This window comes from Aythya ferina, assembly GCF_964211825.1.
Source record: "Aythya ferina genome assembly, chromosome: 12".
In the NCBI taxonomy this organism is placed as follows: domain Eukaryota; kingdom Metazoa; phylum Chordata; class Aves; order Anseriformes; family Anatidae; genus Aythya; species Aythya ferina.
In genome coordinates this window covers 4,679,138-4,704,629 of record NC_140308.1, presented here as the reverse complement: position 1 = coordinate 4,704,629, position 25,492 = coordinate 4,679,138, and the positions used below count along the sequence as shown (strand labels likewise).

General features: G+C 43.8%; 3 protein-coding genes and 1 long non-coding RNA gene across 4 annotated transcripts; 3 read left to right on the top strand and 1 right to left on the bottom strand.

The window, feature by feature from the left end:
• Positions 1-378: 378 nt before the first annotated feature.
• On the bottom strand, positions 379-6,724 carry LOC311443234. Its single transcript, XR_014697135.1, has 2 exons — positions 6,600-6,724; positions 379-631 (listed from the first exon to the last, which is right to left on the bottom strand). It is a non-coding gene; the product is annotated as an uncharacterized lncRNA (long non-coding RNA).
• A 1,114-nt stretch (positions 6,725-7,838) lies between these two features.
• On the top strand, positions 7,839-10,997 carry LOC311443231 (arylamine N-acetyltransferase, pineal gland isozyme NAT-3). The gene is made up of 2 exons (XM_084533254.1): positions 7,839-8,022; positions 9,955-10,997. Exon 2 carries the CDS (start codon positions 9,962-9,964, stop codon positions 10,832-10,834), a length of 873 nt encoding a protein of 290 aa, XP_084389380.1. The 5' UTR covers positions 7,839-8,022; positions 9,955-9,961; the 3' UTR covers positions 10,835-10,997.
• Positions 10,998-11,149: 152 nt separating this feature from the next.
• Positions 11,150-17,411, top strand: LOC311443230 (arylamine N-acetyltransferase, liver isozyme-like). The gene is made up of 2 exons (XM_084533253.1): positions 11,150-13,600; positions 16,502-17,411. Exon 2 carries the CDS (start codon positions 16,507-16,509, stop codon positions 17,392-17,394), a length of 888 nt encoding a protein of 295 aa, XP_084389379.1. The 5' UTR covers positions 11,150-13,600; positions 16,502-16,506; the 3' UTR covers positions 17,395-17,411.
• Positions 17,412-18,419: 1,008 nt separating this feature from the next.
• On the top strand, positions 18,420-23,724 carry LOC311443232 (arylamine N-acetyltransferase, pineal gland isozyme NAT-10). The gene is made up of 2 exons (XM_084533255.1): positions 18,420-19,278; positions 21,690-23,724. The coding sequence occupies exon 2, from the start codon at positions 21,695-21,697 to the stop codon at positions 22,565-22,567; it is 873 nt and encodes a 290-aa protein (XP_084389381.1). The 5' UTR covers positions 18,420-19,278; positions 21,690-21,694; the 3' UTR covers positions 22,568-23,724.
• The last annotated feature ends 1,768 nt before the right edge of the window (positions 23,725-25,492 follow it).

Sequence of the window (25,492 nt, the reverse complement as noted above, 5' to 3'; positions counted from 1 at the left end):
TGGGATACAAACGGGGGAGATGGTGCGAATTAAAGTGTAGCAGGGATGCTGCAGAGCCAGTTCCCAGTGCTGGGAACGGTTGCGGGTGGGTTTCCACAGGGATCCGGGCTAGGTCTGCATTTCTCACTCTTTCTGCAGAGTTTGCCATTGGTACTAAATTGCAGCGTGTTCGTATAAAAGCAGCTTGACGTTTTTGCACCTGGGAATAGAACTAATAAAATGGTGTGTAGCTTCCAAAAGCACATGCCGCTCCCCAGGGAGAGGAGAGCAAGATGAAACCTCGTCAACGGCAGGAGCACACAGCGCATCCGCAGCTCCTCCCGAGCAAGGGCCCAGCGCTGGAGGAAAGCAAACGGAGGGAGAGCAATGACATGATTCTTATTTTATTTTATTTTATTTTATTTTATTTTATTTTATTTTATTTTATTTTATTTTATTTTATTTTATTTTATTTTATTATTTTATAAAGCTGTTTTCTACTGGTTTTGGCTGCCTGATGAGCAGTCTGAGCATGGTCCTCCAGTTCTGCAGACCTCCCTCAGCTATGCCATGTGGTACCGAGAAAAGGAGTAAAGGGAGTAAAGCAAAGGCTTCCTGTTAATCCTCGGGCTGTTCCTCATCCGTACCTTCACTGTGCAAAGGGATGAAAACCACGATGGTCAGGTTAGCGGAACAGCCACCTAGAGTGATAAGCAATGCACTTAGAGCATTGATTTTGCGGCTTTAAACCAGGTAGATTTGTGGCCACGTAAATATGCAGTCAAATTTCTTCTGATGAAACATTCAGGAGAGCTTTTAATAAAAGTTGGGAAGGAAGCTCCCAGCCAATTTCAGAGGCCCTCCCATGAGTCCCCAGCAGCCAGGCAGGTTCAGGCTTTTAATTATTAGCTGAAAGCCTAATATACATTCCCACCCATCTCGGGTGCCACTGGAGAATATGCCTTAGGTGTATGCATAAGGGAGAGACAAATTCAAGTGCATCAGATGCTTTGGCACATACAGGATCGATGCCACTTAAAGCAGGTTCATCATCCCCCAGGAAAGGCCATTCACCAGTTCAGATGGTCAAGGATCAAACTGTCCTTGCTGGGAAAAATAATGCTGTTGTGGGTAAGGGACTTGGAGCAGCAGAGCAGAGCCAGAGCTGGTGCCAGGGATGTGTCTGTGCCATCCAAAGCGGCTGAGCCCGTAACACCAGTGTCCCCCAGCATGGCTCCTGAGCGTAGCAGGGAGAAAAGGCAGGAGCTGCAGGTTGCCACAGTAACCTCTACTCCATCACCTTGTGCTTTTACTCCAGGAAAGATCTGTCTCTCTGCAAACACCCAGCGCCGTGCACATGACTTCCACTGATTGTGTTCATGGTGGGACTACTGGATGCCAAGGATCGGTGTGGAGGGGCCCTGCAGGACCAGCTCCTTGCTTCTGAATCTTCCCCCAACTTCCAGACTCTCCTTGCCACAGCCAAAACAGCACGGGTGAGTGTGTGGGAGTGCTGCCAACCCCGAGCATCTCTCTGATTTTTCCCTGCTTGCGCTCCTGATTCAGCAGCGGGGTGGAGGGAAGGCATTGTCATTGCAAACGTGTGTGATTTCTGTGATTCCTATTAGTGCATTGTGATGAATATGTGTTTTCTGAAGGTGCAGATGTTTTTTTTTTTTTTCTTTGCTGTCACTATACCTCTCTGTTTCCTACTCTTCACTGAGATAAAAGGTTTCCCTCCCACCTACCTCTCCAAAAAATAAAATATCCGAGTAGCAGGAATGACAGAACTCGTGTAATTGTTCCTCAAATTGCTTGTTTCCAGGCTGATTGCCTGAAATAGGGCTGATCCTAAATCCCACTGAAGTCAGTGAGAGCTTTTTCACTGAAACAACAGCTTTATTTTGGAGAAGCTTTGTGAGGAGCAGGCTCGAAGTCAGGTGAAGGCAAGCAGCATTGCTATGTGGGCTTCAGCGGAATAATGCCAGTTTTACCCTGCTGAGGACAGGGCTTGGTAGTTTTGTTGCCAGAAGATAAATAACTGCTTGTAAATGGTGTCTGCTGCTGCATTTAGGCACATGGAGAAAGATTTTCTTTTTCAGATTTAATATATGTATGAATGTGTGTATATATAGAGAGATATATAAATTTTCCTGTAATATAAATTAGATCATTATATGGAGAACATAGAAATTATAGAGCCAAGATATTTTCTGTTTAGGCAAATTAAGGAATATTTCCCTTTGAAATGTTCTTCATATTGCTTTATCCCACTCATGGAAATGTTTTTCCCCACAATATTCCTTCAGGTAAATGCCTCTTCTTTATTCAGTGTACTTGTGGATTAGCTGCCAATATTTTCCTCTTGAAATACCTTGCAAAAATATTCTTTGCCTATGGTACACAGGTTTGAAAAGGCAGTCATTCATGTGCCTGATAATGATCAAGGCTGTTGACTTGCAGATCCTCTTTGTGCAGGTGGGCCATGTCTAAGCAGATGGAACAACACGTGCCCTGCACACAGCCTATTTATATATATATTTTTAGCAACAGTATGGGATTTTTGCAGGTGATCAGCTGACTAATTTTAAAGTGATGTCTTATGTTAGTTTTTATATTGACCAATTTAATTTGTTTATTTTCACAAGGCCTTTCTGACCTTGCATAGGAAAATGCATTGCCTTGCTATTGCCTAGCAGCTATTTATAACAGTGCAAACGGGGTGAAATTAAACAGAATTATAAGCCTGTCCCTAGGGGCTGAGTATCACCCCATATAACATCTCCTTTGTTCGCGGGCTCTGCTGTGATGCCCATTTTGCCTGGTCTGTAACAGAGGGGTGCATGAAGAAATATCCCACATGGGCTTTGATAGTGTGACCGGAGGCTCCCATTAGAAAATGTGAAATGAAACCGTCTCGAGGTCCAGCCTGCAATGCCGAGGCCCATTGCACATTACTCTGTCACACTTCCCTTGGGCAGACACAGCTTAATGTGACGGCAATTATTATCTGGTTAATCTTGGGAGTATATGCCTGGACAAAAAGCCAGGAAAATGGAATATATCCAGTTTCTTGATGGGAAGTTGAAATGAAGAGAGAAAGATTAACACCCTGGGTCTCCAAAAGTGCTCTGGGTGCATATTGCATATTGATTTTGGAATATTTTCAAGGCAGCGGATGCAGTGTTCAGATGTGGAGAGATGGAGAGAGGGAGCTCGTGCACTTCTTGCAAAGCTGAAGTTGCAGAACTAACATCTCGGCACCCGCAGCCCAGGGGCAGCCCTGACCTCCTGATGGTTTTGGGGAGGTCCTGCTGCTTTCTGCTCAGCTCTGCTAAGCGGAGCCGGAAGCAGTGCTGCTGTGTGATAACACCGTGGTTTGAGCATTAAGGAAGGGAGGGGAAAAGCCTCCCACCATTTTGCTGAGAGTGACGGTGGGGATGGCTCACCTCCCACCTGCCGGCAGGGTGCCCGTCTTGGGTGGCTGCAGCTGGCTGTGCCCCAGCTGGGAGCAGCACTGGTTTCACATCCTGCTGAGATGTGTTTCTTCTCTGGAACTGCTCACACGTGACCCTGCTGGTGCTTACTTGCCTCCCTAGCGGTAAGGAACATTTTCAGCAGTGCTTTTGGGGACTGTGGTGAGGGAAAAGCTGGCATGGAGGAGAGGGATGCAAGCTTGATAACAGCATTGCTCCAAAAATGCAATGGGGAAAGTGCTGGGGTTTGCCTGGCCTTGCACGAGCTCCTTCCCACCTTCCCAGCACTGCAGAACTAAAGTGGCAGCCCACTGAGGTGCTACCACCTGCACTTCCACCAGCGTGGCCGCTGCACCAGCTCAGGATGCTCAGCAGCTCCCGGCCAGAGCCAGGGGTCTCACTGCTGTGGGAAGGTGAGCACAAACAGCCTGGTGTTGCCCAAGGGAAACACAAGCTCGCTGCTCCGTCCTATGTCATGGCCACCAAACATCTCTGGATGGCCAACAGCCTTCAGCACAATGTCCTCCATCAGACTCAGTGTCCCTCTGCTCAGCTTTGGCAGGAGTGCTGCATGAGAACAACGTGTCTGAGAGTGGCAGAGTGAGTTTTGGTTATTTTGGTTACAGGTTGAGGACCTGCACAGCCCAGACCCCTGAGAAGGTCGATGCTAACTGCTGATCAGCTCTTCTTCAACCGGACCATTCAGAAGGAAAAACCAGTGGGGTTGGTGGCCATGGGGATTGTGGATGTACCAGGTATACAAAAAGAACAGAACGTGAGCCCAGGTAAGACAGCATCTCATGGAGGAGGTAGTGGGGACAAGGCCACTGAGCCAAAAGAGGTTCTGCAAAGGTTGCCCCAAATATCTGGTAAAGAGGTCACTTGTCACAGCAGCCCTGGGTAAGTCAGGCATTGAAGCATCAGACACAGAAAGCTCCCAGGTGGCTAAGCTGGCTGTTGGCTGCTCCTCCTGCCCCTTTCTCCAGCTTCCAGGACAAGCAGCATTTGTGCATTCACACCATCTCACTCTCCTTGTCTTCTTCATCCTCCCTTCAGCTCTCTCCACTACTCCTCATTTCCAGATTCTCCTCAGAATTTTCAGTTTGACGATGACACTGGCAACTCTGAGGGAGGTGGAATACAAGATGGAGAAGACAGCAGAGCACTGAGGGTGTGATTACTGCTTGTGAAATGGAGGAAAACTTGTGCTTCCCAGTATCCTCCCTGGAGCCTGGCACTGGGGTTGCAGAAGCATGTGGAACCGAACGGTGTCCCTGCGGTGCTGGGAACAGACATGGACAAGGACCCGCTCTGACCTGTCCACCACAGCAGTCACAACTCATGGAAAAATAAAAGCCAGATGTATGGACATATTTTTCATCAAAGCAGCTACTTAAAATACACTTTTTTTTTGTGTGTTGTTGCTTCAAACCCTCCATGAGATAAAGCCATTCATGTAGAAAAGCTGATTGTTCCCCTTCTAATGGAATTTAACTGAATTACGACCACTTACATTTAAGAGATTTATGCTGAAACCCTCTGGACTGAAAGGCCCCACAGACCAAAGCGGTCTCCTTGGTCTGCATTAGCATACTTGGTGTTGGCTTGTGTGAAAAACCTCATATTGGCAGGGTAAAGATAAAGAGAAGAGATAATTTTTTACTCTCAACAGCCCTCAGAAAGATGCCTCGGATAGTGGGAACACTAAACCTGAGATCTCATCTTTTTCTTGCTGAGAAAAAGCCATGCAATGTCCACAGAGCTACTCCCTTCCCTAATGCCATGGGCTGAAGGCACCGCTCTCATCGGACCCATCCTTTTGCTGGGGGAGGACTTATTACATCCCCCAAACTGCACGTGATGGATGCTGTGGACGCAAATCGGAAAGATATGTAGCCACAGCTGCTTGATATCTATAATTACATAAGGAAGGCAATGAATATAAAGCACAAGAGTCCTACCATTATGAATATGTTTATAGGCCATGAATATTATTTACTACTTGCGTATTAGAGCAGCTTACATCTATTAAAATCCCTTTGGAAATGGTAGGATGGGGCCTGCTGCTCTGCTCAGGGTGTGCAGCATTTTCTTTTCCAGCCACCCAGAGTTCAGCAGGATGGAAGAATCAGAACTTGTGTAAGAATTTAAGATTTTATTCCATTTAAAACATGTCAAATGTTTTATTAGTTTAAAAACTATTATCTTTTAAACATCTCTTCTCTTCTCCCCACCAAAAGCAACTAGTTAAACAGAACACCTCATAATTTCTATATTAAGCATCCAGCTAATAGGTGATAAAAATCCCTGTTTCGTTATGCAGCTCATCACAGAGGGCACTGTAGTGGGAGCTGTTTAACACTGAGCAGACACTCGACTGCACACCGTTCCCCCAAACAGGGCACCATATGCTTTTATTTCTCCAAGCAAACACTGCAGCACATAATGCTCTGTTAAAGGGGGGAGGGAGGACTATTTGCTGCAGCCTCTAAGGAGAGTCAGGAGGAGAGAAGGATTTCAGTAATAAATTAAATGCTGTCGGCTGTTTAAATGAATAAATAAATAAAAGCCGAGTGCAATTACATTGATGTTCTTCTGGAAGAAGCTCAGCGAGCTTTGCCTCCTGCCAGCTCCGGGACAATGTGTTACAGGTCGCTGCTGGCCACGCGCTCCCCCTGACCCGGGCTGGGCTTTGCCCTTTGCCATTTTTCGGGATGGGCTCAGGTGGAGATGTGCGGCACGTCCAGGCGCCTTGCCCATCAGCAGTTATTGCAGTTTATTGCCCTGCCAAGCCTGAAATGAACCACTATGATTTGGCACAGAGCTGAAATGCAAACAGACTCTGGCACAGCTTCTGGGTCACGATGAGCTTTCCCTTACCTTCAGGTCTCACTGAGTGAGCTTTGCCCTCTGACAGCCTTGGTGCACCCGGGGAGGATGAGACTTCTTGGCTTTAATGGCTTGAGGAGCAAAAGGTGGAGAGTGGGGAGCAAAAAGGAGTGATGCAGGAACAAAGGCATGGGATAGTGAGCTGAGCTGAGAATTTGAAAGACGTGGGAAGAAACTGTTCCATCAGGGGTACGTTGTAGGGAAAACATGCTGAGGAAAACTGGGTATCAAAGTATGAGAAGAAATGGGTTGTACCTGCTTGGGTAGGAAACACTTGTGTCTTCTCAGGAACCCAGTGTTATCTCCTACAGATCCCATACCCCCATGTTTGCCCAAGGGAACATGGTGCTTTTGTCACCATCTGGAGTCCCTGGGGCTCTGGGGAGTGTGGGCTTCTTCTCAGTGTGGTTCCCACAAGCGCCATGGGTCTGCCCGCCTGGCTTTTGGCTCCTCTTTGTCAAAATGAAGCCTGTGAGAAGAGAATGGATTATTCCATGCACAGCAAGATCTGGCTAGGAATATAGGCTTTCTCTTTTCACCAAGTTGGACCTGCCCAGAGGAGCCCAAGAAAGGCAAGTAATCCATTCCCTCGAGTGTCTCTCGCTTTGGGCATCAATTCTGTTTGTGGGGCCAAACACTGGACGCCGATGGTATGATAAAGAGCCAAATTTTGATATGGCAGTGGAGCTGTGTCATGGGTTACCACAGGCCTCTCTATTTGGTCTGATTTATTATCTCTGCTAATTATCCCAACAAATCTGTGTTTGAATGAAACTCGCTGGTGATACTAAATGTGAAGGACTGTTAGGGAATTAACACAGAAGAATCTGTTTATATCAGAGAATTAATAAGATTTATCTCGGAAAAGGGTAAGCAAAACATGCAGAGAGAAAAGTAGTATGATTCACACAGAGAGCTACCTGTGGGCTGGCACTTCATATCATCACTTTGCCAGAGGCATCTTCACCACCATGGATGGCATCCTCAGGTGCTACTTCTGGGCCAGGATCAAGGCAGACACACCACTGGCCCAGCTTTTCCTTACACTCCAGGAAATTTACTGAAAAAAACCCACAAACAAACCAACCAAAAAACCAAGCATATAAATTATAAAGCATGAATTAAGCAAAGGCTGAAGCTCTTGTGCATGCTGACAGAGGAGAGGGGTGCTGTGCAGAAATTTTGCTGCTTTTCAGAGTGGAAAAAACTTCTCAGGCTCAATGCCTACAAGAAATATTCCCCAAGTTCCTGAACAACCAGTAACCCAATACCTGGCGAAGCTCTGTATCACCCACGTACATCCGGCTAGCTTTTTGTCATTTTCTGTTACAGCTCGAACTGGCCACTGCAGGCAGCAAGAAGCGAGTGAAAACACTCTAATAACAACCAGGTTTTGAATGCGGGTTGAGTCAGTGCTGTTGGTTTTGTTCGCTCACTAAGGCTCTTGTGCTCCACCCTTTTCTTTTTTTTTTTTTTTTTTTTTTTTTCTTTCAGCTTTTGCAATCTGACAGAGGCGGGTGGAAGCAAGTTGAGAGAAAAGACATTCCCCTGGAAAGCAGCTGGAGGACAGTCTTTGACCCCTGCCTGCACCAGGTAAAGGACAGAGGACCACGCTGCTTACTTTACCTTTAACAAATCCCCCCCAGGAGATCCGTTCGTGGTTGAACTGATTTTCCAGGTAAGACCTTTTTTTCAACCTTCAGTTTTGGCAACTGAGTACTTCATAACCAGGAAGTTAAATATGACTGAAGACAAAACACAGCAGAAAATGTCTAGGTTGTGTAACAGCAGAGAGAGAAACGTTCAGCTAGAGATGCCTCTTTTTACGTCAGTGTACTAGATATGCTGCTTTATTTACTTGGTTATCAGCCTCAAACAGCTCGGACATTGGTGCCATCTAACATATTTCAGTTACAGCTATTGAAAAGGCCTTATAAACAACTACATGAAACACAGAAAGCCAAAAAAAACCCACAAAGGTTTCATACAATACAGAGGTTTCACCTACTTTGGCAAAGTGAAGGAAAGGAAGTAAAAAGGAGGGGGAAGGGATGCTCATTGCCAGTGAAGCTAGCTTTCTGTTCCCACTGCAAGAACTAAGTTTCTGCAAAGTCCATCTCCAAAAATTAACAGAGTTGCAGTTGTGATTCTTTGGGGAAAAGCTTGGGAACAAGGCAGAAATGGAAGAAAGAGAAGGCACAGAATAATGATCAGATACTCTTTACCTGGTGTTTGATAATTCAGGCCTGTGCTTAAAATCTCTTAGATGTGGTGGTGATCATGATACAATAATTACAGGTTTCTGATCATTTGTGTCTTAAATGTGGGTAGCCACTCTGGGAACCCCCTCTGTTCCTGCCACAACATTATGAGAAATGGTGAACTTGTATTTTCATTGCTTTCTTTATATACTGAAACTATATAAAATTCCCATACAATTCAGTGCACGCTTTCTTCATCATATGAAGAACTGAATCCTGCTGGAATGGTCAGAGTTTTTTCTTATGGCTTTATCTTAAGAACCACACACAGTTACTTTGAGAACATTTTGGGACGTTTCAGGCCAATGATCTGAACAACACTGCTCTGTGCTCAGAGCCATCTGAAATGCACTGGTGCCCAGGGTGGAATAAGAAAGATATTTGGCCACCTTAAAATCCCATTTCTTGCCACCCTACACCAAGGGCTCAGATCCTTGGGCTGTTTCTTCCCTTGTGCTCATGAAAAACAGCATCCTGCTAAACCTGCTGCAGATGGGACAGGGAGGGCAACGCCTGCTGCCCAGGAGACCTCTGCCTCCCTGAAACATGACTATGAGTGCAAGTACATCCCCAAAGAGACTGATGTCAGAAAATATGGGGCCCCTGAAATTTGTATTTTTGGCCCAAACTTTGGTTTCCTCCCACTACTGGTGCAGGGTGGAGGAACAGGGCCAGGGAGCTGAGCTCTGCTCAGGGAGCGGATCCCAGCAGACAAACTAAAAATCTCCTACATCTTCTTCTGCCTCTGTGACTGTAGAAACAATTCTGTGCTCCAGGTCACATCTGCTACCGCCAGCACTGAGCAGACTCAGGTGTGACCGGCCTCTGCCAGCCTGCCCAAATAACGGAGGAAACTCCACGGATGGGTGGGTTTATTTCAGATGCAGTTGCAGAGGAGGCTCTAGATTGCTCTGCAGGGGAGGGAGGGTTTCTGCTTCTGCTTTGCTGAGTCAAACCACAAGTAAAGCAGTTCAGAGCTGGAGAGTCTCAGTTCCCGTAATTTCTAGTGGGGAAACAGAGCTGTTACTGTTTTTGTTCCTTCCTACGGAGATTTGTAGCTTTGCTGGGCAGGAACTCTCTGCTGAAATGTGCTTAGCACAGCTGGAGCCTCTTGTCACAGCTGTAAAAGAAACAATTAAAAATAACATTTGTGCTCATCAGCAGTGTCCCATTGGCTTCCCTCAGTGCTAATACTTGCACTCAGCTGCCTTTGATAGGACCATTTGTCAAACCCTGCTCCTCTTCTGAGCAGGTTGCTCATTCTGATGACAGCCCTGTTATAACAGACAGGGAAGAACCTTGCATTACTTCTGACACAAGCTGTGGTATTTTTTTCACCATTCTCTCAGAGGCAGCATGGACATCAAAGAGTATTTTGCCAGAATTTCTTACCGGGGCTCCTACGACAAACCGGACCTGGAGACCTTGACGGAAATATTCCAGCACCACATCCGAGCAGTCCCTTTTGAGAACCTCAGCATCCACTGCGGGGAAAGCATCGAGCTGGACCTGGCAGCCACTTACGACAAGATAGTGAAGAAGAAACGCGGGGGCTGGTGCATGGAGAACAACCACCTCTTATCTTGGGTCCTGAAAACCCTAGGGTATGACGTCACCCTTCTGGGATCAAAGGTTTATGTCCCCGAGTATGATGCGTATGCTGATGACATCGACCATCTGCTGCTAAAAGTTGTGCTTTCTGACAAATCCTACATCGTGGATGGTGGTTTTGGGATGGCCTACCAGATGTGGCAGCCAATGGAGCTGATTTCGGGGAAAGATCAGCCTCAGACTCCTGGCATCTTCCGCTTTCTGGAAGAGAATGGGATCTGGTACCTTGAGAAGGTGAAAAGGAAACAGTGTGTTCCCAACCAAAGCGTCTCCACATCTCATAATGTGGACAAAGAAGTCTGCCGGCGAGTTTATCTCTTCACCCTCCAGCCACGAGACATAGAAGAGTTCAGAGCCCGCAACCTGCACCTGCAGACTGCGCCAGACTCGCTCTTTGTTACGAAGTCCATCTGCAGCCTGCAGACTGCCGACGGGGTCCGGGCACTGGTTGGCTGGAAACTTACTGAGATAAAGTACAATTATAAGGATAACATGGATCTGGTGGAAATCAGAATCCTTGCAGACGAAGAAATGGAGAAAACACTGAAAGAGAAATTCAATATAACACTAGATAAGAAATTTGTACCCATCAATACAAGCAGGTTGTCTCTGTTTTAAGTCACTGTCTGAATTATAATTCAATCTAGTGGCATTACATGCAATTCTCCCCCCTCTTTTCTGACAAGCATCTAAAGGTTAAGCTTTCTCTTTCCATCTACCCCAATGTAAGGCAGAACAGATTAGCATGAATCTGGAAAATAAATTGATTTTCACAACTGTTCCTGCATCTCTCCTTGGTTTGGGTACAAATAATTTCTTCCTCACTCAATCAAATCGCTCCCCTTCTGTTTGTGCTTAGCTGGCAGCAGACGCTGCCCATTCCCTGCTCCTTTCATCTCTTAAAAGCTTTTCCCACGATACCAGAGCAGCAGGGCAGGGCGATGGAGCACTATGTCCCTTTCCTTATTACTTTGCTCTGCCACCTGGGGAAAATCATACCCACATCTTAAATGAATACTATGCTATTTTTTGAAATGTAATAGCCAGAAAAATAAAGGCATCCAGTGCCATTTGCTACAGTAAGCCATAAGCCTCTCCATTGTGCTTTTGCACTCCTAGCACCCTCTCACATAGCAGTCAGACAGTCCCTCCAGTACCAAGGGGCTTTTTATGGCCTAAAACCAGTGATGAGAAATGCTAGGAGACAATTTTGCCTTGTTTCAGACTTTACATGCCTCCTGTTCTTCCAGTGACATAACCAAAAAGCAGAATTTCTTCAAACTGAAAGCATCGCCCATGGATTTTGTTTGTAACCACCCAGCAGAGGACTGCTGGGAATGCACTCTCCTTGCACAAGAGCATTGCTCCTACTCCAAATGTTATTGCACGTCGGTTATTTTGACTGAATTTAAACAAGTGCTCAGAGTTATTTTTCCAAAACATATCTGCTTGACTGAGAATGCGTTTGCAGTGGTACTAATTATATTGATATAAGGAAAAACGATGAATCTTAATCAGATACCTAAAGGCTAAGATTTTTAGTATGAGAAATTACACAAATGTAATCACTTTGCCCTTTGAGATGATGCTTGATGTTCCTTTATGTACAAATCACAGAAGCATTACAACTATGCACTTACAATTAAGTAAATCATGTAAGTGAATTAGAATTACATATAAAAAAAATTGTGAAATTTTCTTTTTTTTTTTTTTTTTTTTCCCACCCATACTGCAACCTTTATTTTCTAAGTAAAAAAAGTAAAAAAATCATTAATCACTGCAGTTGTCCTGATTATTTGCATATGCTGATGTTTTGCAGCCAAGGCTTTTAAGAATACAAGGACTCAATGTCCCTTTTTTTTTTTGTTTGTTATGAAACGTGTGCAGCTTCCTATAACTAGAAATTTACAGTTAATAAAAGCAGCTGCTATTCTGCACCTTCTAAATGCATTTCTTAGCAACACAGCTAGTTCCCCAAGTCTACATCTTCCCAAAACGCATCTGTGTGTGCTTGGTTCCATGTGTTGGTCCCTTATAGCACATGGGCCTCCCCCAGCCTATGGAGAAATTAAATGTTTGTGCCCAGGATCTTGCTGGTCCCAGGATCTTGCTGGTCCCAGGATCTTGCTGGTCTGGAAGCTGCACAAAGCTGATGTATTTACCCCCACAGTGCCTGGTGGCTGAGTCAGAGCTGTGGGATGGAGGCAGCCTGAAAGCACAGGCAGGTTGCATGGAGGCGCGGGCAGCAGCTGCAAGGCCTCTGTGGAAACCCAGGCCTGGGAAGCACCCCGTGCCTGGCCTCTTCTCATGCTCTGGGCTGTTTTGTTGTCTCAGGGGAAGGGGTAGGGGGCTTAGCTCATCGCTGCAGAGATGCAGCACGCAAAGGGCAACCAGTAATAGGAAAAAAAACGCTGTCCTTTCAGCTGACTCAGCCCCCAGGGTGCATGCCCTGGCTGCGGCCCATTGGCACAGCTCAGCACCTCCGGCCCTGAGAAATCACATGCAGCTCTGCCAGGAGGAAAAAAAGAGGCTCTTCAGCTCAGATTTCACTAGCTTGCTTTTTTCCTTATCACAGACTTCAGAGGCAAATCCTTAAAGGCATAGCGGGCTCCGGGAGTGCTGTGCTTGGGCAGTAGCATCCTCACTGACTGAAGACAGGGCTTGCAGGGGCTCGGACAGCTGAAGGCCTTGGTAAACTGGGCCTTGCTGCTTGGGGGGCCGGCACCAGCCGCCAAGAATGACTCGGTGCTCTGCGATTAATCCTATAGTTGCCACCCCCTGCCAATTTATCAGTGACTTGCTTGGCTTGGATTAGTAGCTCATAGTCCTAAATCGCTTCCTACAGGGAACCAGGCCATGTCAGTGTCACCGATGTTACAGCTGTACCAAAATTTGCATGCTTGCTTTGCAGCTTCAGCGTGGGTGCAACCAGCAAGATGCCCCAGAGATTGAAGCATCAGGCTGATCTAAGGGGTGACAGCCACTTGCACAAGGTGCTACCTGTGCTGTACTGCTCTTTGTGTTCCTGGAAAGCTTCAGCTCTCAATCAGTAACGTGGGTGGTTTAAGCCTACTCAACATTGTAAGCAATTTGGGGAATGCATCATGTGCTGGCTTTTTGTATAGCTCCTACCGCAGTTAATTGCACGACAGGACTTTCTATGCACATGTCAAAACAACGAAAGCAATAAGGCCACCAGAACATAAAATAGGACAAAAGACAAAACCATCTGCTATCCTGTCCCAGTTCTGCTGGAGGAAAATCCTGCCCCTGCCAGGCAGCAAAAGGCAGCCTGGTTCTTTAAGGGCAGCAGTGCCCGGTGCAATCATTCCTGGGAACTTTGGAGCAAGCCAGCCCAGAAAGCCTGCGGCTCCTGGCATAGAGGTAAGAACCCGTCTGTCTGAGCTCTAACTCCAGTGCATAGCTGCAGGTCAGACCAGCTGGAAAAGCCCACCCCTGTGTGTCTGCATACCGTGAGCTTAGGCACTATAGGAATGTTAGCAAGGTATAAATTACAGCAACCCCGGGGTTGACACCACGCGTAGCATTGTGAGGCCATTGTCAAAGTACAAAGATCAAGCACTTGAGACTAACTTTGTTTTATGCTGAGCCAGAGTATATGAAAAAGCCGGCTCCTGTCTTGCAATGCAGCTTAAAATCAAACAAATCGTAGAGGCATGTGCAAGAGGATCCTACCTTGGAAGTCTCTCTTGAATTCTAGCAGTGAAGAACTGTTCCTACCACTGAGGTGAATTATGAAAGGATTCAGTGATCCCCAGGGAGGCTTGCAGATAGGCACAACTCCTGCCAGCATCCCGCTGCCCACTGAGCTGCTCCTGTGAACACACACAAATGGAACTCGGCTGCTGTGTGAGCAAAAGCAAACCAGACCCAGGTCTGAGCTGGGGTGAAAAGATTTATTTGGCAGCCCAGTTCGGGATGCAAACCATCCCCTGGGCAAGGGCTTGTGCTCTGTTACAATCCTGCTGGGGTGGTCACAGTTGTGCTGGGAAGAAAAAGCTGCCTCCGGGAGGCCAAGAGAGGGAACAGCAGTTTACGTGGCTGTTACCTGCCTATATTCACTAGCACTCGTGGTTTTGTACTGCAGCCTTATCCTTCTTATACCTATTTCAGTATTAGTAGAGATCAGAGCCTATTTTGTCAGCAACCACAGGCTTCTCTCTATTACAAGCTTCTATTAAATCGATGAGGTTATGAGCTGGGGAAACTGAGGCACGGGCTATGCATTTCCCCAAGCCCATTTTCGCAAAGCTTTGCTGTGTACACCCCCTGGGAAGGTGCCCACGGCTGGCAGAAGGGCTGCTTATACACTGTGCTGTCCCTGCACCAGGGCCCTCAGGGAGCCCGACCCAGGAGATGAGCTACAGGGAGCGCACCAGGGCTTTGGCTACTGGCCAGGAGCATGGATGGATGGGCACTTGCCCAAAAGAAAATGTCAAGCTTATGAGGCCTGCCAGGCTAAGGGACTTGCTCGGGCCCCTTTTGGCCAAAGACGTGAAGCTTGGCACCGTTGTGAGAAAGAGATGTTTCTATCTGGCTGTGCAGAATGGCTGAAAATGGGAATAGAGAGAAAAACGGGGCAGAGCACCACAGGATGGCCTTGGCAGTGTACAAGAACGTGTGTCTGCATCTATCAGGGGGCATGGCTTTCTACAAATAGTGTTTCCAAGGAGATCCTGCCAGAGATGAGTGCCCTTGTCCTTATAAAGGGATAGAAAAAAAAACAAAACAACAGTATCAAATTGCATTACTGCTTTTTCATGTAGCTTTGCTGGTCCGTTTGAAATTAAAATGTTTATTTCTTACTCCCTTATTATGATAGTACTTAATTTTATCATATTTTCCTGTCACACAGTCAGACTGTTGGTACTAGTACAAATCAGCAGCAATACAACTAAATCAAGTGAGTTATGCTGCTGGCATCACAGTTGGGGTTAAAGTCTAGAGATTAGGTCTTCTGATGTGCTTACCTTCCTGGACAAGGGTATTTCCACTTACATATCTGAGGTGGGATTTTCAAAAGCTCCTTGCACTCCCAGACACTGGATTGAGCTGCTGTCACTGCTGGGGGGTTGGGGAGGCAGGTGGACCAAAGCTGAGAATAGTTGTGGCGGGGTAACCTCTCCTTCATCATCTACATCAATACATTTTTGGGAAATCCTCCCAGGGAATGTGTGACTGATTTCAAGGAGAAAAAAATTCACAGACCTTTTGGAACTTCATACAGTCCTTAGCAGATTGTAAATTGTTTTGGTTAAAAAATAACAATAATAATAAAAAATATATATCTCCTTGCATGGAAAAAAAGAGCCAAATTAAATCTAAATTAAAGGCAAAACAAATCCTTGCAGATACCAGATGAGTCAGTGGATTAGAAGTGTTACAGGGACTCTTTTGCATGTCAGCCATGCAGCCAGTACCAATGACAGTCACTTTATGCTAATGAAAAGAAAGGGGATCACTGACATGAAGACACAAAATACATACAATAATTTGAGCTGAGGCTAAGGTCTTTGATTTGTAAGAGAGAGTAGAAGAAACCAAAAGCCACTGGATATGCCTTGAAGGCATTCTTAATAATTATCAATTCCCTTGACCTGTAGGTTAGAAAAATTAACAATCTCTTCCTTTCAAAAGCCCGGGTCAAAGCACTGTCTGAACTCCACAGGGAAACTAAAGAGATTAAGAAAACAACAATCTACTTCACATAGAAGCTTGGCTGAAATGCTGACATGCTGAGAAGTTAATCCCAGTTAGCTGAAACCATGAATGTAAAAATTTGCAGTTGAATTTTCTGTGTGATAAAGAATTGCTTGCCTGTTACTATAAAAGAAACAGGAAAAAAAGAAAAAAAAAAAAAAAAGCTGTGAATTTTATGCTGATGTGGGCTAACAGCTGTTTGCAAACCTGTTGTTTGCTAGTTTTATAAAATTTTTGCCACGCAGACCCTCATCTGGGGCCAGAGATTATTATGTGCTGTCTGTGTTTTCCTATAGCAAAGTTACCCACCTGGGTTGAAGACAGTATCTGAGATATAAAGCTTTACTGTTACCTGCTCCTATCCTCACCTCTTTCTTAAGAAATAGAGATGATAGAATGCAGGTTAGACCTGCGTGATCTCCTACCAAAGGCACAGCTTTCTTTCAAATCTTCACTGAAATGGCCTCAGCTACATTTGCAGGCTGGTTAACCTGTGCTGCAGAAATAGGAGTGAACCCCTTGAGAGCTGCACAACAGTAACTGGCTATTTTCCTGCTCACACAGGCAAAATGAACATTCAAGAGTATTTTGCAAGAATTTCTTACGATGGCTCCCACAAGGATGCAGACTTGCAAACCTTAACAGCCATCTTCCAGCATCACATCCAGGCGATTCCCTTTGAAAACCTCAGCATGCATTGTGGGGAGACCATTGAGCTGGATTTACAATCTATTTACAATAAGATCGTGAGAAAGAAACGTGGTGGATGGTGCCTGGAAAGCAACTACCTTTTATTTTGGGCCTTGCAAGGAATAGGATATGACATTTGTATTCTTGGAGGAAATAGTTATGATCCAGCAGAGAAGGCATACACTGCTCACATAAATCATATCCTGCTGAAGGTGGAGATCAAGGGAAGCTCCTACATCGTAGATGCTGGCTTTGGCGGTGCCTATCAGGCATGGCAGCCAGTGATGCTGATTTCTGGGAAGGATCAACCCCAGATCCCTGGCATCTTCCGCTTCAGGGAAGACAACGGCATCTGGTACTTTGAGAAAGTCAAAAGGAAGCATTATATTTCTGAGCAAAGCGTCCCTCCCGCTAATACAACAGAAATGGGCAATATCAGAAAAATATATTCATTCACTCTTAAGCCACGCCATATAGATGACTTCCAGGAGCTAAACACATACCTACAAGTGTCTCCAGATAACATACTTCGGAAGAAGTCAATCTGCACCCTCCAGACCACTGAAGGGATTTATGCCTTAGTTGGGTGGACCTTCACGGAGATGAAGTACAACTACATGGAGGACACGGACCTCCTGCAGATCACAACTCTTACAGATGAAGAGGTTGAGAAGACACTGAAAGAAAAATTCAATATAGTGCTAGAAAACAAACTGGTACCCGTAAACGTTCGTGGCTTGCCACCTAATATAGTGGATATGATCTAATTCTAAATAGTGCTAGATGGGTCTTTAAATTTCCAATATAAACCTTCTAAAATTCACATTAATAGAGTTAATCTGATTCTAAAGTTGGGCTAATCAGATGAACACAAAGCTTGGTAAATTTGAGTATATTGTTAATTAACTGCCTATGCTGATTTTGTACTTTTTCTTAAACTTCTCCTTTAGAAACTGAAACATCTCAACACCTTTAATCTTCTCATATGGAAATTGCATTTTGTCTCCCTGAAATTTTGTTCCACCTCTTTGGATCTCACGTGCCACAAAGAAAAAAGTCTGTATTATCATTTCACACAAGAGATTTGTAACATTTTTTGGTATTATTTCCAATCTTCTCAACACAGTTTTACAAATTATTGAATTTCTTTAGCAGTCTGAAATAGAGACTCAAGCTGAAGTTGGACATCAAAGACTTCCTAAAAAGTTAAGACTGTCTCAAAACAAGGCACAATTAGGTACTGATTAACTGCTGATGAAATAACTTGAGAGACTTGAGTCCTGTTCCCTTACTAGAAATTGGCTTGAAGTCAGCTATTTATGCAAAGGCACTTAAAAACAAACAAACAAACAAACAAACCAAATCGAAACTCTCCAGTCCTGAGTGCCCAATTTTAGCTCCTTTTAGCATGATTTTTCTGTGCCTCTGAAACTGAAATAAAATCAACACGAGCTGAGATGTTTCATCAGTTCTTAAAAATTAGACTTTTTGAAACAATCAAAATTAGATCAACCTTTGAAAAACATAATCTAAACTTTTGGGGCCTAACTCTCCTTGACAACTTGACATCAAACAGGCATGACAGTATTATAGCTAAACTGCTTTATATTTATTGCAAGTAGTATTCTGCACAAAAACTACATGGAAGAAGAAATCCTGGAGATGCAAAAGAGAGCACTGGGAAGTTAGGACATGCCAGCTGCATGGTTTCACAGCACGTTGGGTGTAACATGACAGACTTTTTACCTATATGAGGCTTGTGGCAGGTACTGCACAGGATGCATAATGAGAGGGTGACAGAACGACATTGGTCCTCAGCCAGGAAAAAGACGGATACTTATGTCAGTCAACAACAGCAAGTGATGGGGCAGCCAGTGTGCCTAAAAATCAGTTGCTTCCACAGATAGAGCCCAACAGACTCTCTGTCTTCCCCAAAGGGACCCTCAGCTTTCCACTTCTATCAAGTGAAGGAGACATGCTTGACAAGGAGCGAATCAAACAGCTACACAATGTGAGGATGCAGAAGGCCAAGTTTTGGAAAGGCAATGGATTACTCTGTTCTCACACAACATTGTGCAAATAAATATTTGTCATGGTGTTCATTAGGTATTGCAGCTCCAAAGTAACTACCTGCTCCAGTGGAGGCTTTGAACAGATCAGAAAGTTCCTTTGTGAGCAAAGAGAGGTCATTTTGTACATCTGCAGAGTTTGGGAAAACAGAGACTGAAGTTCTTTGGCAATGCAGTGTACCCAGAAGGAAGCAGAAGACTATACTCCCCCACAAAGTGCTAACTTGCCAACTAACAATAATGCAATTATAAAAAAATCAGAGCCATTGTAAATATCTACGGAAATTATGTTGCATGGAAAACAAGTTCGGTCTGGTCTCAACCAGCGGAAAACAAACTTCTACTAACAGAGAAGAAACAAAGTTTAATTTGCTCATGGATCAGTGAAGTCCAAAAATGTGCATTCACTTTGGGTGGACTCTGCCCTTTCTTGGCGTTTAAGATTCAGGAGTGAGGGACAGCAGAGCTTAAAGAGGAAGACGGCCCTCGAAATTTGTATTCACTTCTGGCTGTACCGACTGCTGCTCCAGTAATAAGCAACCCAGAAGCTGCAAACATAAACAAATAAGGTTATTTTAAGAGGTAAGTCTATTTTGTTAAAACAAACAAAAAATGGTTTCTCTATGATGGTAAAGGTCATTGGGAATAACAAGCAAAATTCTCTTTAGGATAAATCTTTAAAAATATGTAGATACAGAGCTAAAATATTGCCTGCTAAACATGGACTCCTGAAGAGAACAAAACAATGTAATTTCAATTCTTATGTCTTACTGCTCTTCAGGTGGATATTCACTTGACTACGAGGTTCACTTTTGTTTAGATGCAGTAATAGATACAAATTCAGAACTATAGCCTTTTCTTTGGATTTTTAATTCATTTAAAAATATTGCACATGCAAAGGAAGAAAAAAGCAATTTAATAATCAATAGATTCTGATTTTTGGAAATAAAATTACAGGCCTTTAAAAAACAAATAAGAAAAAAATGAAGTTACAGATTGTGTTTTGCCTACCCCAGAAAGCCCATGTGCTGATGCATTAAGATAGACGTAGGCAGACATGTATTTTAACAGCAGAAATGCTGATAATGTGCGTAGTCCTAGTAAGAAATATTTTTTGCATGAACACCTTTATTTGGACATTTAGAAATAATCCTTGGAAGTTCTTTCGCTGACGCTTTTCAATGCATAAATCATAGCCACATTTGTAGGATTACCTTTTAAAAGCTAGCTTTTCATCTGATCTGTTCACAATTCAAAAGAACTGTAACTTTCATCTCTTACACTTAAGATCTAACATAGATCAATCGTATTATGGAACTGCAGAGAGAAATTACAAATATTATAAACTCAAGATACAACTTTATGCTGGTGTGATCTACTTCATGTTCACAATCTGACTGTGTAGGATCACATAGACTTAGATTCTGCAAATCAAAAGGAGAAAGTCCCAGAAGTTTATGTTCTACTTAACAAGGATTACATTGGAATATCCTCCAACAATGCACTTAAATATCACTGGAAGCTAAATTCCCTTTGTAGAAGATAACATGCAGTTTTTGATGGGGCTCTCCATTCACTTTGGACAGCTGCTTCTATAACATCCATATGCACATCATAAATCTGTCACTGAAAATCACCTTGAGAAATTCTAGCTTGCACTAAACGTTCGGTGGTTCACTGCTGAATTTATTTGAATACAATAGACTTCCTGAGTCACTAATATTAAGTGTCTAAACCTCAGCTTACTGTATGCACAAAAGATTTTCAAGTAGCTTTGTGGGCTGTCAAGAAGCTAAATATTTGCAGTAACTCTGGATTGCTGAAATACTTAGTGCTTTCTTTGTAAAGGTTGAAGCCTTCAAAACATTTTATCTCCAGCCCTATATCCAAGCAATCTACAACATATTTTACGAACAGTATCTTATCAGATACCTACAGAGCGGCCGACTCATAATGATGGCTGGCAGACTGCGATGGGCCATCGTGAAAACCAGATCACCGGCATGACTTTCCATGGTATTAGAAGGCAGAAAGCATGCTGAATAGTTTCTCATCAGCAATTTTGCTCATGAGGAATCTCACCAAGCCAGGCCAGGAGGCAGGCATTGCTAGAGGCAGGACAGACCAGGGATGCAATGTATCAGGCTTCAGTAAATGCTTGGTTATGTCTGCTTTTGCAGGAATAAAGTGAGTTTTGGAAAAGACCAGGACTAGAGAGCTGTAAGGCACCCACCGTCCACTTTTATGACACCGTAAGAGACGCTGGCACAGTGGGGAATAGAAGATGTGCTCTTTGTCTTTTAGGTCACTCACCTTTGTTATTCCAACACCAAAATGAGTTTTAGCAACACTCAGAGCAGACAAGAGACACAGTGGTCCGCAACTCTTGAATAGGTCAGAGGTTTTTTTCAGCTGTAATTATCCGAATAAAACTTGACACTTTACAAAATGTGCAGGGAGTATCATTTTCACTTTTTGTCAGAGGCAGAAGAGACATGCGGTGAACAAGCCATTCATTTATGATCACAGGCCAGTGGCGCACTCATGAAAAGAACATGTGAATCCTGGCTCAAATTATTCTGCCTCCAACTGGCAGACAACACTGCTTCCCCTACTGGCACTCCTTTCATTGAACAGTGGATTTAGACTGTTTTTCATGAAATGTTCTGAACACTCCCTAGTGTGATCTTACCTTGCTTCTTAACCCAGCAAATACAGCAAATCCCTGTTTCGCAGCCATTGCATATATAAGCTGCAATTGCATCAGCTGTTTGCCATAGGGATGACTAAGACCAAAAGCAAACCCCGACATGCACTGCTCTTCTGTGCACTGGGAACTGTTTGATATGAATACTTGTTACCTTTAAAAACCTCTCTGATGAGGTTCAGTAGATTAAAGCATCTTTGCTGGCAGCAGCCTGGGCAGTTCTTCACAGCATTGTAAATCATTGATGTAAAGAAACAAAACCAAAATGCATTTCCTTCCTTTACAGGAGACATGAACCTTGAAGAATATTTTGCAAGAACCGGGTATAAAGGTTCCCTTGAAAATCAAGATCTGGAAACCCTAACAGATATATTCCAGCACCACATCCGTGCTGTTCCATTTGAAAACCTCAGCATCCATTGTGGGGAGAAAATTACTTTGGAGTTGGAGCACGTTTATAACAAAATCGTGCGGAGGAAGCGTGGTGGCTGGTGCATGGAAAACAACCAGCTGCTAGGCTGGGTCCTGAAATGCCTGGGGTATGACGCCAGCTTTCTGGGAGCGTACGTGTTCAACCCACACGAAAATGCATATGCCAACATCATGACCCATCTCCTAGTGAAGGTAGTTATTGATGAGAAAGCCTACATTGTTGATGGAGGCTTTGGTGTATCCTATCAAATGTGGCAGCCGATGGAGCTTGTGTCAGGGAAAGACCAGCCCCAGGCACCTGGTGTCTTTCGTTTCACAGAAAAAAATGCCACCTGGTACCTTGAGAAAATGAGACGGAAACAATATATCCCCAATCAAAATTTCTCAAATTCTGATCTTCTAGAGAAAAAAGAGTGTCGGAAAGTGTATATGTTCAGTCTTGAACCACGGACAGTGGAAGATTTCCGTTTCCAGTGTACGTACCTTCAGACATCTCCAGATTCCCTCTTTACGAAGAAGTCTATTTGCACACTCCAAACCACTGATGGCTTTCGAGCGCTCATCGGGTGGACGCTCACAGAGACCACGTACAATTACAAGGAAAACATGGATCTGGTGGAATTTATAACCCTTAAAGATGAAGAGGTGGAGAAGACACTGAAAGAGAAGTTCAACATCACGTTAGAGAGAAAACTTATCCCAATTAATGTCAAAGGATTTTACACAATCTAGACGACTGGAAAAACCTACGAGAATGCTACATGTGTACTGTATCTTCCATGGTCTGCGCAATCACTACGGCGAGATTATGGGATTCTCTTGCAGGCGACTGAAGGAAAAATACATTAATACCAGATTAAAGTGAATTTCACTCTGGGGAAAGGAGAAAATCAGGGATTTAAGACTCGTCTGTCAGGTAGATAGAATTATTTTCTGTGAGATGACTGCAGTTCAATTTTTGGCACAAATGTAGAGACTGATTTGAATCTGGTTATAAACTTGGGTAAGAAATATGTCTGGGTAATTTTGGAGTGCCTATAGCACATAAATAGGAGTAAGGATTATTCATTGTGATATGCTGCCAACACATTTTCTATGGTCATTACAGGAAAAAAGTCATCTGTGAGCTTTTAGACAATGAAGTATGCATTTAAAACTTCATTTTTCACAAGATCTAACCACTCACTGCTCATCTCATTACCTTTAATATAGGTTGAACAATATTGCCATCTTTGAAAGGAACATTAGGAGGTGTAATTCTTCCACCATCATCCTTAGGTGAAAATATAGTACGAAATGAAAATTATCATCATGTGCATCCCTTTTGTCATTACGGCAGTAAACTGCCCAAGGTAATTTTTGGTATGTAGGTGTTTTTCAATTGATGCAAACTGTATGTGTTGCAGCATTATTGTGGCTGATGGATTCTGAGGATGTACCCAACACTCTTTGCTTCTTAAAAGTAAGCACCCTATAAAGGGGTGAATGGTGCTTAAATGTCTCAACTACCTTAGATTTAGTTCTATCCCAAATGGGGTAGAAATTTAATATTTTTAGTATTGCAAGGTATTTGTATAACAAAGGTGAAAGAACAAGGAAGCCCACCCCACTTTAGCCTTAATTCTACCCTGCTACCTCTTTGTGTAGCAAATATGGGAGTCCATATGACTATCCTAAATGATTAACACTTAGCGCAAGATTTTTAGTGTCACAAGTTAGTTTCTTCATCTGTATTGAATTGAAAAATATATATATCCAGGTGCCAACCAAATCTAAACAAACTCGTTCCTTTAAAAGTTATTTTACAATTGCATTTCCACATAAAAAAAAAATTGTTTTCCCCACCACGCTTTTCTGCAAAAAGCCTGACCAAGTAAACCACTAAGAAAGGGGAAATGCTCTCAAGTGCATGAAAGAGTAGCAGCAATACTGAAAAACACCCTTTCTCTACTTTTTCTCCCCCATCTATGATAATAGTATCGGTAAAACGCTCATTCCTTTCACTGATGGTGTATATTTTTGCTCAAAGACATTATCTGATCAAAAATCTCACAAATACTGTGTGTATTTGAAAATAAAGGAAAATAAAAACAGAGTCACTGTAAATTGAGCCTCCCCCCAAGAAACTGCATGATTCTTTTACGCACCGTTAGCTGAGTAAATGAGGTCTGTGCAATCGTGCTATCATCTGCTGGTCAGCCCTCCCCACCACAAACTTCTTGAGCCAAACACACTGATACTGAACAAATTTTACAGTGGAATTGGAGATGGTAAATTCCTACAAGTTCCAGGAAAGAGAACTTGTAGATTGAAGAGGAGTCCCCATAGCCAACTCCACCACTGCTGGGCTGAGCAGCCAACAGCTCCGGGCTGGCCCTGGGGTGTGCTGGCTCTTCCCTGCTCATCAGTGGTGGTGACACCCGATGGCCTGGGTGCATATGTGCCTGCACAGGGACAAGGAACCAAGGACCAAGTGGGAGGTGATTGAGGATTCTGAAAGTTCTTACTGAGGTGGGAACACAGTTTTTTCTATAAGCAACGGAACTAAGGACGTTGTTCTATAATGTGTTCTTATTACTGTATCATATTAAGGTCTCATTAAGGGTTTTTATTCCTTTCTAAATGATTGATCAAAACAAGCTGTTCCTCAAGACCCCAAGGAACACTCTGAGCTTGGAGACACTTACCACCTCCATTTTAGCTGACAGAAATTCCCATCTGCATTCAACCCAGGTCACCAAACCATAATCATATGCAATGAACTACAGCTGTTTCCTGGTACTGCTGCCTCTTGTCTTGAGGACAGCCGTGAACAGGTTATTCTGCCTCTGTATTTCTCTAGAGATGGTCCTACTATTGCTCCCAGGTAATTGCTCAGGTTGTGGTGTGCAAAGGTTCCTGGAGCAGAGCCCTATGGATTCGTAATGACATTTTTAACTGTGCCTGGAAAGATGGGACTCAACCCAGGTACCCCTTTCTAGTACTCTGTTCTTACCAAAGATCTATGGGGCTGCCAACATCTGAAGCTTTAACCTTCTCTCTGACTCCGTCTGTTGGTAATTACTCCCTGAGATGGGTTTTTCCTCTCTGTGCAACAGTTATAACCAGGTCCTCATTGTGCAGCATCAAATCACACAAAGAAGTGTTAACACGCACAGGAACAGTTTCACAGTTTAACTGAAGCTGCCCAAAAGCTGATGATGAAAGCCCGAAGATATTAAGGTGTGAATGTTAGACCCAAAATGTCTCAAAGGTTTGAGATGAGAATGGTGTAAACAGCAAACAAAATCAAACCCAGAGGCCTCATATTGGGGTTCCATTAGCAAGGCATTATTGGAGAAGACAGATGCTCTCCTAGACTAAAAATAATAATAAAAAAAACACAACAACAATGAAGTCCTTAAAACATCAGCTCTCAGAGAAACTTGCATCCACATGCAGAAGTAAAACACTGATCTCAAAGCTGCACGACAGTTTGACATCCTTCACCACTACTACGCCTTATTTATTAATGTTCTCTCTTTAAGAAAGGTTTAATGAGAGCCCAAGCTACCGTGCAGATTTAGTTGCAGACTGTTGTTCGAATGAAGCAGAGCACACATATAGAACCCCCCACCCAGGACCTTTATAATTCCAAATAAAATTTACAAGTATTGC

What these genes read in the sequence shown, in the direction of transcription:
- LOC311443232 (XM_084533255.1), top strand. Translation starts at nt 21,695, where the DNA reads ATGAACCTTGAAGAATATTTTGCAAGAACCGGGTATAAAGGTTCCCTT.
- LOC311443231 (XM_084533254.1), top strand. Translation starts at nt 9,962, where the DNA reads ATGGACATCAAAGAGTATTTTGCCAGAATTTCTTACCGGGGCTCCTAC.
- LOC311443230 (XM_084533253.1), top strand. Translation starts at nt 16,507, where the DNA reads ATGAACATTCAAGAGTATTTTGCAAGAATTTCTTACGATGGCTCCCAC.